Source organism: Chelonia mydas, chromosome 14 (assembly GCF_015237465.2).
Source record: "Chelonia mydas isolate rCheMyd1 chromosome 14, rCheMyd1.pri.v2, whole genome shotgun sequence".
In the NCBI taxonomy this organism is placed as follows: domain Eukaryota; kingdom Metazoa; phylum Chordata; order Testudines; family Cheloniidae; genus Chelonia; species Chelonia mydas.
In genome coordinates, this window is record NC_051254.2 from 2,658,540 (window position 1) to 2,674,481 (window position 15,942).

The 15,942-nt window shown below is 44.6% G+C and overlaps 1 protein-coding gene across 4 annotated transcripts in view; it reads left to right on the forward strand.

Annotated features, from left to right (window-relative positions):
* The window catches only part of BAIAP2 (BAR/IMD domain containing adaptor protein 2), an 86,103-nt gene that overhangs the window by 13,429 nt on the left and 56,732 nt on the right, over positions 1-15,942 (forward strand). For all 4 annotated transcript variants that reach the window (XM_037913891.2, XM_037913892.2, XM_037913889.2 and 1 more), the window contains exons 2-3: positions 1,735-1,810; positions 9,217-9,303. In XM_037913891.2, the coding sequence (XP_037769819.1) occupies positions 1,735-1,810; positions 9,217-9,303 (163 nt within the window). The remainder of the gene's footprint in view (positions 1-1,734; positions 1,811-9,216; positions 9,304-15,942) is intronic.

The window sequence follows — 15,942 nt, forward strand, 5'->3', positions numbered from 1 at the left end:
CTTTTGCGGACTCCCCCAGATGCTAGATTATTGCATGGCTATAAAGTTATTTCTGCTGACTCCCTATTTCTGACCAGCTGAGACCTCCTGGTGCCCATACAGTAGCATAAGGGGGTTTAAGCCTCTTTCTGGGGGTGGGGCTAAGACTGAGAGGTACTGGGAAGCTGAGGGGGTGTGTGTGAAGTTTTAAGAACATATAAGTGCAGGAGAAAGCTCGGGCTGAGTGTTTTGTGGTTCCGTGTTCTTTAAATTACTAAAGGCAAATTCCAGGCAAGTGGTGAGGGGGTTTTGGGATCAGCCGTGGTACGTATGTTCTGCTAGGAAACGGCTGAGAATGCCACCTAATTAGCTCCATTGTCCAGCCATTCACTATCAATGGGCAGTGACTGTATCAAAACCAGGAATCTATAGGTCCAACCCTAACCCTTTACGAGACTCTGCTCTGGCTCATGCCAGCCAGAGGGGCTGAAGGAGAAGTTCCTAGGATGTTCCTGAGGGCTGCTGTTATCTCTGGGTTCTCGGTCTCATGCTAGGTATCCGTGCTGTGCCAAATGGCAGGCTGCTGGCGCACATGCTGAGGAGTAGCTCTGTGGAGGAGTTGCCCTTGATGATAAAAGAAAATGAGGGTTCCTTCCATCCTCTTTCTTAATCTGTTGAGCTGATTCAACAGTTGCTGAGTAATGCCCAATGCAGTGTAAGCGAAGAGAAGCCTGCCTTTTTCTGCATATCACCCCCTCGCTGGTATTGCTGCGATTGCTACCCATTCATTCTTCCAAAAGGGAGGGTGTGTTTATCCTATGCAAGAAGCTAATATGTATGTTCTCTTTAGCTTGCATTTAGGAGTAGAAATATTTAAAAATTCTACTCCACACATTTTACCATATTATAATATACTGAGAGCTGAAGCAAACATATGGTCTGAAATATTATAACTAAACTGAGAAATTAGGGGGGAAAGCAGTCCGTTTGTTTTATTTTTTTTAGAAGGTTTTTGCAGATACTGTCAAAGGAAGATGTATGAATGGGTGCTTTGGTCCTTTTATACACCTTTCTCTCTACAGTGTCACGAAATGCAATTTGGCATACCTACCACGTGGAGTTACATCCAGGTACAAAAGCATTCTTTGTACTCCATAAATATATTTCTACATTGATAATGCCACCTATGTGTCCTTTCAAGAAAGGACAAGACAATACATGGGTTATAAATACAAAATAGATAATATGAACAATACTTCTATTTAGCCAAACAGCTCTCATTCTGTCAACTCTGCTGTGTTATCCATTTGATTTAGGAATGATTCTAGTTTATCCCCAGCTGCTGTGATCATAGATCATCCTATGATCCTATTACTCTTTGGGCTTCATATTGCCAGTGCTGGAAAAAATAAATATCCTTCTAGGAAAATAAAATCCTCATGATGTCTGGAATTATTCATAAAACATTGCCGTACTTAAAACCGGGCTGTGTATGTGCAGCCAACACCCTCCTGTAAAACGTCAGTAAGTTTGGATGGTGTTTGTCTATAGAGGGCTGTGTGGGAGGATTCTCTGCTTCTGGGACTTACACACATGCTGCCATGCACGGCTATGTGGTGAATCAGCCACTCTGTGCGTACACAAAACAGACCTGGAGATGCTCAGTATTGCTGCAGGGAGCCCTTCTGGTTCTTGCTTGTCCCTCGCCCAACCAGCTTTGCTAACGTCTCCCGCTTCTTGTGCTCTCTCCTTCAGACGATCATGGAACAGTACAATCCCAGCCTCAGGAACTTCATTTCCATGGGCAAGAACTATGAAAAAGCCTTGGCAAGTAAGTGAAGTTGTGCTGCAAATGCATTCAGTGCTGAAACCCCCGTGGTGGTCGGGGGGAGGGCTCTGGGCAGAGGCATACCGACATACTGGGTGCAGCTGGGCAGCGCTCTGGAATTTTGAAATGTTACTGGATGCCTTTTTCCCCCTGGGGCGGGGGGAAATTGCAGAGTGGTTTTTCATATTTAAAAACAAAAAAAAAAGTCCTGATACGACAAAGAGGCACAAAGCCTGTCCCAGGCACTCGGTGCCTGAAGAAGCCTGGTCCCCAAAGCACCTTAAGAATGATGAGCTTGGAAAGGGCTTGAGCAGTAAAGATTTGGCTGTTAGTAGGGGGTGAGAACCATATATTTGCAATCTTCTTCTTCTTTTTCTTTTTTTTTTTAAAGACCATCTTGCCATTTTAAATATGAATAAAATATTGTTTTAAAAATCCTTATTTAAAATGGAGATTTTAATTTTTGCCTCTGATTTTTAAAGGCTGCCTTTTCATGGTTGGGAGTGCCCAGAGCTAGGTAGTATAGCTAGCCACTTCTTAAAATAGAATCCTAGAAGATTAGGGTTGGAAGAGACCTCAGGAGGTCATCTAGTCCAACCCCCTGCTCGTGGCAGGACCAACCCCAACTAAATCATCCCAGCCAGGTCTTTGTCAAGCTTAAAAACCTCTAAGGATGGAAATCCCACCACCTCTCCAGGTAACCCATTCCAGTGCTTCACCACCCTCCTAGTGAAATAGTGTTTCCTAATATCCAACTGAGACCTTCCCCGCTGCAACTTGAGACCATTGCTCCTTGTTCTGTCATCTGCCACTACTGAGAAGAGCCAAGCTCCATCCTCTTTGGACCCCTCCTTCCCCCTTTCAGGTAGTTGAAGGCTATCAAATCTCCCCTCACTCTTCTCTTCTGCAGACTAAATAACCCCAGTTTCCTCAGATGTGAAGTCACTCACTTGGAATATCAGGTCCTTTTGGAGGTAGTTAAAGAAACATAAATTTAAATGACCTGTTGGCTTTCATAGATTCGCAGATTTTTAAGGCCAGAAGGGGCCACTATGATCACTTAGTCTGATTTCCTGGATAGCAATGAACTTCACGCAATGCTTCCTGTGTCATCCCTTTTGTGGCAGGTTGTCTGGCTATAAGATTTCACATTGCTGATCCTACCGGGAGATTGACACATCGGTGTCTGGTAGCTTTTTGACAATGTGCGTTGAGTTAATAATAACCCATAAAAGAAGCGTCACTTGACGGTTGTCATCTTGCTCCTGAAAGCCACCGGATATCCATCTCCTGATAGGATTAGCAATGCGAAATTAAGAGTCCTTGTCTAGCACAGCACAGGAGACCCATAGGACAGCCGCGGTGTGCACCAACTTGATGTGGAAGGTCTGTCATATGCCAAGTCTGACAATCTTTCCGGAGTGCATAAGGAGGGTGACATTGACTTAGTTATGCTACAAGAAGCTCGTGCCGCAGACTGTGAGCGAGCTGTAAGATGTAGAATTCATGGCTGCCAACTCATGACCACCACGAATGACCAAATTTGGCCTTGCTGTGTACATCAGGCATAGTCTTAAAGATATCTCAGCCCTGGAGGAATCCAAGATCACGGGCATCTCTATTACTGTGAAAAGAATTGGACATCTGACCACAATGAACATCTGTGAACATCTATAAACCTCCAAGTCTTGAAGCCTGTATTGCCACCTCGTTCCCACCCAGCTTTGTACCTTGGTGTGATTTCGATAGTCACCACTCGCGATGGGGCTATAGCAGAAATGATGCAGCTGGTGAGCAGCTTACAGGTTGGGCTTGGTTCATAACCATACACCTTCTTTTAGACCCCAAACAATGAAGGGATCTTTGCTTGCTCAGAGGAAATACTGAACACAATCTCGACCTCTGTTGTCTGAGGAAAGACAGTAAATGTTCCTCTGCAAGCTTCACAGCCGGTGCTGGGAAACTTTCCTGGCAACCAACACAGCCCGTTATCATGCATGGCGGCTTTGAAGGTCTGTTGCTTGAATCAATGCTGAAACCATGCCGAAACTTATGCAACCCAGTTCAGTTTGCAGATACTGCAGAAGTTGAAGGGCTGCATCGTGTCCAGCTGATCTGAGAAAACTGAACATAAGAACGGCCATACTGGGTCAGACCAAAGGTTCATCTAGCCCAGTATCCTGTCTTCCTACAGTGGCCAATGCGAAGTGCCCCAGAGGGAATGAACAGAACAGGGAATCATCAAGTGATCCATCCCCTGTTGCCCATTCCCCGCTTCTGGCAGACAGAGGCTAGGGACTCCATCCTTGCCGATCCTGGCTAATAGCCATGGGTGGACCTATCCTCCATGAATTTTAGTTTTTTTGGACCCTGTTATGGTCTTGGCCTTCAGAACATCAGCGAAGAGTTCCGTAGGTTGACTGTGCGTTGTGTTAAAAAAATACTTCTTTTGTTGCCTATTAATTTCAGTTGGTGACTGAGCGCTTTGTTCACCTTCTTATTAAAGCTTCTGCAAAACCCCTTTCTCATGGCTATCGCAAGGTCTGTATTCCTGGCTGGCCCCTGGAGACAGAAGTACCCCTTGAGGAATGGTGAGCCAGACACTGCAGAAGCATTGATAGAGCCATTGAACTCTGCCCGCTTGAAGGGAGGGAATGAGACAGTAGAGGGTCTCACAGCCTGAAGGCTCCTTTTTAAGGTTGGAGCAGCTGACTCGGTAAAATGCTAGCAACCGAAAGTGATGGCCAATGGTGTCGCCTTGCACCTCCCCTGCAATCCGAGGACCCAAACAGATGAGCTGGATAGACAGACTGTTCAGAAAGTGCTTTTTCTAAATGTCCAAAGTCCTTCCACTTCACTGCCGCCATTGCCACGTGCTGCAGAAGAAATGAACAAGAAATAAAAAGGGAAGGGCTGCTGGGGAGGACAGTATTTATCCCAGATTCCTTAAGACTCAGGGGCCAAAGGGACAAGCATGGCTGGCAGACCTGTTAAATGCTGTGCATTCGACGGGGAAGATACCAAAAAGCTGATGCAGGACAACAGTCGTTGCTCTCCTCAGACCTGGAAAACCACCCAATGATGCCATCAGCAATCCCTAGTTACTGGGGAGGGTTTTACTGGTGTGTCTCACCCTGTCTTTGAGGCTGTCTTGCCAAAGGAGCAGGCTGGTTTCAGACCAGGAGGAAGCTGCTGTGACCAGAGGCTGACTTCCAGCGAATTTTAGAAATTGGAACAACGCTGATAGGTTTATCCACCGCCTATGACACAGTGTGGAGATTTGGGCTCAAGGCATCGAGGGTCATCAAATGCTGTAGCACTGTGTGACTGCTGGCCACAATCTTGAGCAAGTAGATGCTGTGTCCTTTCGACTGGGCAGATCAGCAAAGCACACACCCTCAATGAGGGTTTATCTCACAGATCTGTGCTTGTCTCTTCACTATTAACAACATTTGTATTAGTGACTTACCTCTCCTAATTTTGTACAGGGTTTTTCTTTTGTTATGCTAACATTTCTTTTGCAGCAGAAGGCAAAGACCCATCACCATTAGTGACAGCCTCTCCACCAAGCTCAAGAAAATAGCAAAATACTTCCAGAACTGGAAGCCCCGGCCCAATGCCTCCAAAACCTTGGTGGTAGCCTTTTACCTCAACAACAAAGCAGCCAGGGAGTAACTTAATGTCACCTTTTTGCAGTCAACAGTTCTAACGGTTCTGAAGCACTTGGGTATAAGTTTGCACAGAAGCTTGACTTCTGACGCTCACGTGGAAAAGATGCGTAAAAAGCTAAGAGCAAGGGCTAACCTTGTGCAAAAAGTTGCGTGCATGATACGGGGCACTGATGCTCACACACTCTGAACTGCCACTCAGGCACAGGTGTGCTCAGTTGTTGAATATTGTGCACCAGTCCGGATGGGGAGCTTGCATACCAAATCTCTGGACGCGCAGCTTAATGCTGCCCTGAGAATTCTAACTGGGTCATTAAAATCAACCCTGTTCAATGGTTGTCCAATGTGGCATATACACCCTTCTTCAAGAGCCGGAGAGACTCCCACACAGCTCATGAGTACGAGTGAGCCATGGCCAGCCTGAACTTACCAATTCACGAGGACCTCCAGAACCTTTCAGAGAAGATTGAAATCTCATAAGCCTTTTTGGGATTGAGCTAACGCTCTTTAAAGAGCCCTCACTACATCCTGAGGGCACTGGGAAGACTTCTAGGATAATGTTCCATGTCCCAAAGACCTGATTGAAGCCTGGAAGTTCTTTTGTGGGTCAGCAATGTGTACCCCATAAACAATGATTCATGTTGAACCATTTCACAACATTGCATGGCAGATGCTGTCATCTTACACCTCTACATGATGAGACAATATGACTATGTCACAAACTATGGGCCACACTAAAAGAAAAGGAGTACTTGTGGCACCTTAGAGACTAACCAGTTTATTTGAGCATAAGCTTTCGTGAGCTACAGCTCACTTCATCGGATGCATACTGTGGAAAGTGTAGAAGATCTTTTTATACACACAAAGCATGAAAAGATACTTCCCCCCCACCCCACTCTCCTGCTGGCAATAGCTTATCTAAAGTGATCACTCTCCTTACAATGTGTATGATAATCAAGGTGGGCCATTTCCAGCACAAATCCAGGGTTTAACAAGAACGTCTGAGGAAGGGCGGGGGGGGGGGGGGGGGGGTTAGGAAAACAAGGGGAAATAGGTTACCTTGCATAATGACTTAGGCTTGAATAGAGACTGGGAGTGGCTAAGTCATTATGCAAGGTAACCTATTTCCCCTTGTTTTCCTAACCCCCCCCCCCCCCCGCCCTTCCTCAGACGTTCTTGTTAAACCCTGGATTTGTGCTGGAAATGGCCCACCTTGATTATCATACACATTGTAAGGAGAGTGATCACTTTAGATAAGCTATTGCCAGCAGGAGAGTGGGGTGCGGGGAGGTATTTTTTCATGCTTTGTGTGTATAAAAAGATCTTCTACACTTTCCACAGTATGCATCCGATGAAGTGAGCTGTAGCTCACGAAAGCTTATGCTCAAATAAACTGGTTAGTCTCTAAGGTGCCACAAGTCCTCCTTTTCTTTTTGCGAATACAGACTAACACAGCTGTTACTCTGAAACCTGTCATTATGGGCCACACGGTAAATCCATGCCTGCTTCAATCATTTGCCCGTGGCAACTCAAGTTTACACCAAGCCATTTCTGAAGCTACCCATTGGCTTGCTAATCTGGACTTGGCTATTTGAACATTGCTGATTGCCTGTTAGCCAGATTGGTGTGTGTTTGTGTTGTTTTTGTTTTTTTTTTTTTTATTTAATTGAGCAATGGGATAGACTTTCCCTTCCTTAGGGACCCTCTCTCCATTTGTGAAGACCCCGTTGTCGTATGTCCCTTTTTCATCTGTCTTTTGATTTATGGGAAAAACCATTTCATTAGGTGGTTGCATATATATTTTTTTAATTAAAAGAACAAGTTCATACTTTTAAAGGAGCTCCATGAAAACCTCTTATGGTCCAGTTCTCAAGTGAGTCTGTCCTGAGGCATGTTTTTATGGAAAGGGGTGCACAGCAAAGTGAAGTCTGAGACTTAAAGTAAAGTATAATGTATCTAATTTGTAGTGTGATCATGTGAAATCGGAGAGCTCCACCTTGATTTTAGTCTTGAGATTTTTTTCCCCAAAATAATGTTTGGATGGAAACTACCAACTCCTATATAGTACCACCTTCCCATGTCCCCTTTGGGTCTGAACCCTTCCCTAACCTCCCCCGTTTGCTTTTTGCTCGTTCTTGCTATAGGTGTCTAAGCAGGTTTTCTAGGTTAGAGGTCTGCAGCCTAGCAAGTGGAGTCCATCCAGCTCAATCATCTGCAACCTTGAAAATACGCAGTAGCACTCATTTTTACAAAGCTTTCTGATCTGAATCCAGCTGGGCCCTATTGGCGGTTTCTTCTCAGAACTGAGCTGGTGTATAGAATTTAATTGCTTCTTACCTTCAGAGAAAAGTCCCTAAGGATTCAGCTGAGGTTCTAAGAATCAGTGTTTGAAAACCTCTATTGTAGAGGGCCCTGGGATCCTTGGAGTTCAGTTCCTATCTTTACCTGCCTGTTTAAGTTCTGCATTCAGTTACAGCCCTCCTTCTTTTAATTAAAAAAATAAACACAAAGCCCCCTGTATCTGGTGACTCAGACTTCTGCAGTATCACATCCTTTGGCTGAGATTTCAGAGACGACTCCTTTGAACAGTCACCCCTAATCCCCACACATGCACCGGCTGTAGATAACCAATAGGACTCACTTAGCAGTCTCCACAAACTAAAGAAAAATAGAATTGTTCTTCCGGTAATCTCCTGGAGAACTGGTACTTAACGGTGCCTTATTTGCAGCAGTGACTTCCAGCTCCGATAAACAACCTTAACTAAATTGTGGTTCAGGAATTTGGTGGGTGTTTCTTATTAATTTCATTTTAAGTCTCTCCTTCTGTGTGGGCTGCATTTAAAAATCAAATTTCCTCCCGGGGAGGAAATGCACAAAATCTTGCAGGCGAAAAAGCTGTTTGTATTTGAGAATAAAGGTAATTTTATTTAATAATACATCCCTGAATGACCTGGACAAGAAATGGAGCCTCTTATTTAAAATGTTGCTAACTTAATCTGAGTGTGTAGCTGTTGGGTGTGGTTTTGTTTAAACCTATGCCTAGAGTAAAATCAACATGTTACCCTTGATCTCTGAAAGCACTCTGGGGAAAACCTGCTTTGAGATCCTGACTGTAGCCTCCGTTCCCTATCCAGACTAAACATTACAGCACAAGGCTTCCTGTAACTTTTTTTTAAATTGCCTTTCTGTTATTTTGTAGTTCTGATTGTAGCCCTTGTGAAGGGCACCTAAAGAAATTATCTTAATCAGTAACACATGTTGGCACATAATTTAAGGGTGTTGACCATGTTCTTGTGATTAGAGGAACCCCCTTCCCACTTATCTGATTAAAAGTGATGCGTGTAGTTGCAATGTCAACAAACTAGCTACAAGAATGAACTGTAATGAAAGTCTGTGTTCTGTTGTTTAGCAGTGATTTTTCTGAACAATAAAATGATTATTATAGGCAACGATAGTCGTGCTGGAGCTTTTATGAAAAGGTATCCAGTTCTTAAGTACTCTTTTTTTGTCTGAATAACCCCATAAACTTAATGCTGTCACCCTTTCCCTGCCTCATCCTGACCCCCTCCTTGCGAATTTGTTACCCCCATTCATTGTCTACTACCTCAAATTTAATTGCAAGCTCTGAGGGCCAGGGCCCTTGTCTGTTTGTCCTGTACAGTGTCTAGCACCCTGTTGGGCATTATAGAAATTATTATAAGCCCTGAAGCTAATGAATACTATTTCCTGGTTGTTTTTCAGGTGTAACGTATGCTGCAAAAGGATATTTTGATGCTCTGGTTAAAATGGGGGAGTTGGCCAGTGAAAGCCAAGGATCTAAAGAACTGGGTAAGTCAGGCAGCTTAATCATAAATAGAGTCAAAGTGTTTTTAAGTAACAGGAGTGAAACCAGATTCAGCTCAAGCGGTATGCTGTCAGATCTAATGTGGAGTTCCCCCTACCTACCTCAGATGGGTGGCCTCTGGTAGGGATGTCCCTTTGGATTTGAAATACTAGAGTTAACTAAGACGGCCTGCTTGTTGGCCACATAGTAAGTGACCCAGTGCGGTTCCTGGCGTCCTCAACTGGTGATGCTGTACAAATGAGGAATTTCAGCTAACATGAGCTCAGTTGGCATGCTCCTCCCTTAACAAAACAAAGAAGCCATCTGACATTGCCCTTTCATAAGGGAAAAGAAACCTCTCAAATGACTGGTTTTTATTCGGTCTTTTTAGAGCGATCATCTAGCATGTGGTTGGGCCAACCTGCAGCAGATGGACCGTCTAGGTGGAATATCTGTGATGGTGGAATAAATCCACCTCCAGTCTGTGTATGAGATTCACTGTGTTTGTCTCCATATGTGGTGTGTTCTTATGCATTGCCAGGAAAATGTCATCACCAGCCTCCAGTTATTTAAAGTTAAAGAACAAAGCATGTTTTTGTCCCACGTTAGGTAAACACACACCTGTTAAGTCTGATGACTGTGCTGGGGCAGTGACTGTTTTCCTGTCCTCGCAGGAGAAGAGGCAGTCCCTACCTTTCATAGAACCAAGAGAAGAATGCAGGCTTCGAGGCAGCAAGCATATTCAAAGACTTCTTGCTGCCTGCTTGCCGATACTACTGGAGCTCTGTCTGAGGGGCCCTGTGGGATAAACAGAGGCTGTGTCAAATGGATCTCTCCCTTACCCCTCTTACTTCGGAAGATGGGAATGCAAGTTATTTTCTTAGCACGTGAATCATTTGGATTGCTTGGTGCAAACGTGTGGCTGACTCCGTGTCTCTTTATCTGGGTTAGGAGGGGATTGATTTGGAAACGTCATTCCAGTTACGAGCGCTTGCAGCAACTGCTAAGACGCACTCCGCTGGCAGGCCTGACTCAGCTGAGTTAATGTGAAGATGTTTGACTTGCGGACTCTGCTCAGGCTCATATTGATAACCCATTTTCTATGGGGTTATTTAATGGCTGTAACTATATTTCTGTGGGTGAAACAGTTGCATAGTCTTGGGTGCTTTGGTTTTACGTTTGGGTTTGAAGAGTTTTGGGGAGTGAGTTTGCTTGAACTGTCAGAGCAAAAGTGTCCGACTTTTAAAAAAGCTGAACAGCACCAGCCAACTAGCTAGTTCCTGCCCCTTTGAAAGGCAGAAGGGGTCAGCTGCAAAGAGACGACGGAGTAAAGCTTTACTCTGGTGCTCGTTTTGGCAGCAATCTCCTACAGCACAGACTTGGCTGTATGCTGCTGGAACTGGATTTGTGAGCTGGGCCCTGCTGACCGCAAGAGAGTGGTTGCTGGCTCTGGTACACGCTGTCTGCAGTTTTCCTATTTGGATGCACCCCATGACTTGTATTAGCCCAGCAGATTAGAATTACTCTAATGGCACCATCAGTTCTAACCCCTTCAGTGGCTCTTCCTTTCCCTCCCTTCTATTTACTCTTGAGATAAAGCATTCAGGGAACTGCATTTCCACCTCTTTTTGGTCAGTCTGGCACTGTCAAAGCGGCTCTTGCCTTAACTCTAGAGTTCTCTCACTCGGGTCATTTCAGCTCCACATAAATGCATTCCTTTCTCCCAAGCTCCCCTTTGTAGATGCACCATCGTCCCCTGCTTGGCTCTCAGCTGCCCTAGGGTATGTCTACACTGCAAAAATAAGAGCCTCAAAGCTTGAGGCAATGTACTCAGGCTTGCAGGGTTAAAAATAGCCTTGTAGACATTCCTGCTCAGGGTGGACCCTGGGCTCTGAAACCTGGCAAAGGGGGAGGGTCTCCGCTTGGGCTGGAGCCTGGGCTCGGGAACTGTTTGTTTTTAGCCCCATAGTCAGTTCTGAGAGTTGCTGCTAAGGGCTTTTTGCCATGTAGACATACCCTTTGACATCTTGCCTTGTAGTCTTCCAGAATGGAAGAAAACTATTCTTTCCTACTGACTGCGCCTGCTGGTCTTGCTAGCCAGAGTACCGTACTAGGTAACTGCCTTAGTACTCGGTAATATAACTCTAAGGAGCAGTTGATTATGGACAAAGGCTTCAGATGAGGTGACTTTAGGTTTCCAAAATTAGGGACCGTAAACCTCCTGTCTTCAATTTGGATCAGTCCTGCTTTCAGTAAGTTCCACGCAAAATTCCATAGACCCGACTGCTTTAGTTTACTGTAAATCCTACACTGATTCTGACATTGGACCAACTATACACAATACGCTGGCTTAATCTGAAGCGTTTGTGGAGAAGCATTAAATGTCATATTGACATCTAGTTTATCAGGTTAAAACTGCCCACAGTAATCTGCTTCTGTGTAATAAATGAACACTAAAAAGAAATCTGATCTCCTGGTGGATGGTACATGGAGCAACACCAATAATGAAGGTTGTACAAGTATTTCCATTTGAAAGGTTCATCTTCAGCTTCTCCTAGTTCTTCCAGTTTCTTTACCTTCTTTGCGGAAATATGTGGCAACCTAGCTACGATCCCGGAAGTGACAGTTTTTTGTAAATTTTTTTAGCAAAAATAGTTCAGCTGTATGAGAACATAACTTTCCCATTTATATTAAAAGCCTTTTGCTTCCCTTTTTGAACAGCTTCAAAAGATTTGAGAGAGAAACTTGAAGTCTGATGTGTGTCATTTGGTGATCTGGTGGGAATTCGTTGCAGTTTGTGAAAAATATAAAGGTTTTAAAGAAGGGCTTCTGGAACATACATACTGCATACGTGTGGAATCTGCCAGCATTCTTTTGGTTGGGTGACTTCAATATTTTCAGTGCGTTTGAAAGGTTTTGAGTGTTGCATTTTTAATTCTTGTTGCACAGCTCCTTGGCTCAGGGCTTAAAATTTAAAATAATGAAAATATTTTAATGACCCTTGCAGTTTTGCTCTCTAGTCTGAATAACTAGACCTAAAATAAAAGCCCGTGTGTAGTTATTCATGTTCTAGTGGGTGTGGTCTAATATTGACTGCTTTTGCTGCCTGGGTTTTTAAAAAGCGTAGTTTACTGGAGACTAAAATTGTGGCTAAAATCTGGGAGAGCTGATATGGGCAATGACATAAACTGCTTCCTAATCAGAGAATTCATCGGGCATGGGAGAGGTGACCTTCTGAAACTGGCTTTCTAAACAGCATCCTTGATTGAAGGTATTAGTTTTCCTGGGAAGACCTTGAACTTATCAATCCTTTTAACAAGATACAATTTCCCTCGCTGATAGCATCAAACAAGTGCCATTTGTTTACTTTGATCTAGGTTCCCTCATTCATTACTAGAAGTTTTAACTGGCAGTTAAATTACTGTCTTGCATTAGTGGAGTAAACCTAAGATGATCCTCCCTTTGTGTTTTTGGGGGGGAGGGGGGATAATCTTCCTCCTTTACCAACATGAAAAGATGTTCCCAGATGCATGCAGTGACTTTGTCCTGTTCTTCTTAGGCTATGTCTACACTTGCAAATTGAATGACACAACTTTTGTCGTTCACAGGTACTTAAACCCCTCTTTGCCGCGGCAAGTGCCTGTGTGAATGCCCACGTTGTCTGCAGGAGCGCTCTCCTGTCGACAACGCAAACCCCAAAAGTGCCAACAAACAGCGTTCACGCTGCCTGACTTTTAGTGACACGGCCGTGTCAACCTGGCCATGTCGCTAAAAGCTGTGTAGTGTAGACATGGCCTTAGCCTGGGATTTTTTTGTCTCATAGGCTCACAGACTTTAAGGTCAGAAGGGACCATCGTGATTAGCTAATCTGATGTCCTACACACTGCAGGCCCCAGAATCTCACCCACCCACCCTCTCCTGAAATAGACCCCTAAGCTGGCTAAGTTACTGAAGTCCTCAAATTGTGGTTTAAAGACTTCAAGTTACAGAGAATTCACCATTTACCCTAGTTTAAATCTGCAGATGGCCCGTGCCCCATGCTGCAGAGGAAGGCAAACCCCTCCCCCAGGGTCTCAGCCAATCTGACCCAGGGGAAAATTCCTTCCTGACCCCAAATATGGCAATCAGACCAGTGTTTCTCAACGAGGGGTACGAGTACTTTGGACATACGCACAGGTCTTCCAGGAGGTACATCAACTCATCTAGATATTTGCCTAGTTTTACTACAGGCTACATAACAAGCACCAGCAAAGTCAGTACAAACTAAAATTTCATACAAAGACTTGTTTATACTGCTCCATATACTATACACTGAAATATAAGTACAATAATTATATCCCAATTGATTTATAATTAGATGGTAAAAGTGAGCAATTTTTCAGTAATAGTGTGCTGTGATGCTTTTGTATTATGTCTGATTTTGTAAGTTTTTAAGTGGGGTGAAACTTGGGAGTACACAAGACAAATCAGGCTCTAGAAAGGGCACAGTAGTCTGGAAAGGTTGAGAACCACTGAGTTTTAGACCCTGAGCATGTAGGCAAGACCCACCAGGCAGGCAGTTGGGATATTTTTGTTGCTTTGAAGAAGAATGCCAAGTCTGACACAGCTGAATGCCAAACTCTGCTGTTCTACCATCCGGGGGAGAAAGTCCCAGGTCACTGGCTGCTTAACCTTTCCTCTCCAGGATGAAGACATTGCTTTCTTTCCATTCTAGGAAGAGGGACTGTTGTCAAATGTGTCTGACCCCTTTATATAAAAGTTAATGAGGAATATTATGAGGGTAGAGTCCATGTCTCACATTTCCAGCCTGTTGTAACATTTGTAGAATGAATGTGTGAGTGTAATGGGCTCTTTCCATTTTGACTGAGCCGAAAGTGGAAAAACTGCCATCGCAAGTTTTATTCCTTTAGTCCTGTACAACTTTGCAGTCTGTCTTGAGAACCCAGGCTTACTTAATCCTCCTGTTGGTGTTTGTTCACTCCTCTGAGTTGAACCTTGTGAGTTTAATGAATGTTGCTTGTTGAGTTTGTTTGAAATCTTTCAGCAGCCTTTCTAATCCCCCTCAGGCCTCCACCCACACACATTTAATTCTCTGCTCTCTGGTTCCTAGTCTAAAATCTGATTGTGGAGAATGTATAAAAGACAAGTGTGTAGAAAGGATGATCTCATGTAGTAACATACAGCCAGAATGCTTTATTCTTATTCCTTTAATAGACTCTCTGGTTTGTTGAGCATTTAAGTAGAAGTGTCTCTCTGGTGTCTGCTCCGATCAGAACTCCAGTAGGAAGCCTCAAGTTGACAACACTGGACTTCATGTGTAGACAAATGCCATCTCATGGAAGAGGGGGGATGAAAATCACCTCCTTCCTCTTGATGCTCAGTAACAAACAGCAACTGATTTTGGAATGTTCTGTCTGCATGCCTCAGAGAGGGCCTTAAAAGTGCCTTGTACAGGGGAAAATTGGGCTTTGTACCTTTTTGTATGCTTCTCTTCCTGATGCACAAAGAACATGACCAGTATTTCACTGTTTCTCTTCCTATCTTTAAAATATCAGGAAAATAAGGGAAGACCAGACTTGAGCTAGGAGTCTATTTGGAGCTTTCTCTGCCTCTGACCAAAAGGCCCAGAGGTGCTGAAGCTGTACTGGGGTCATGTCTTCCGCCTCTCTGGCAGACATTTGTGTTTAAATAGCTATTAAGCTTTCTGCCGTGATCTCTCCTGGATGTCCTCACCACTGCATGTTTACGCTGGCGGTACGGGGTGCGTATTGTGTTGTCTGGGTCTTAGAGTGGAAGCTTCTAGAGGCAGGGACTGTGCCTTATGTTAGCACGTGTGCTAAGAACAGTGATATATGGAAAGTGACGAGACTCCCTTGGTAGGTAGGTAGGTACTTGGGGAGAGACTGCATGAAGTAAGGAATTCCCTGAATGTTTCTTTCCATCGATGCTGCAGATTAGGTGGGGCGCTACCCAGAGAGCACAGGCAGACTTCTGCTCTGACTTGGTGTACTGTGGTGCTCTCCAATGATTTGTGTGGATCCTTGCTGAAAAGAAGGGCAACACCTATCGTGCACAAAGCTGCTCTAGGAAGTTACTCTGAGCCCTTGTTAATGAGTTGTTGAGTGGGAGCTGAGTATTCGATATTTCACGGTATGCTGCCCTGAAAGGAAAACAATGTGCGGTCAGACGTATTGTAAATTAAGTGTGTCTGTAGCTGGTGGTGGTCCTGCTAGATTCTGAAGCATTATGACTTGGTGTTGCAGAAGAAAACTTAAGGGAGGGTTTTCATGGTCTTTCCTAGGCATGGGGTGCTGCAAGTCAAGCAAGTTATACCCAGGTTGGGGTGGGGTGCAGTCCGGCCAGCAGTGAAGCTATAGACTAGTTGCCTGGATGTTCCTGGGAACTGAGGGTACAACTACACTGCCCCCCCACCCCAAAAAAAAAAAAAAAAAAGGCAGTGAGCCTCAGAGCCTGGGTCAGTGGACTCGGGCTGTGGGGCTAAAAATAGCAGTGGAGACATTTCCACTCGGGCTGGAGCCTGGGCTCTGAGACCCTCCCACCTCGCTGGATTTCAGAGCCTGGGCTCCAGCCCCAGGGGCAAAGCCTGCTGCTGTTTTTAGCCCCGTAGTGTGCCCTAGGCTCTG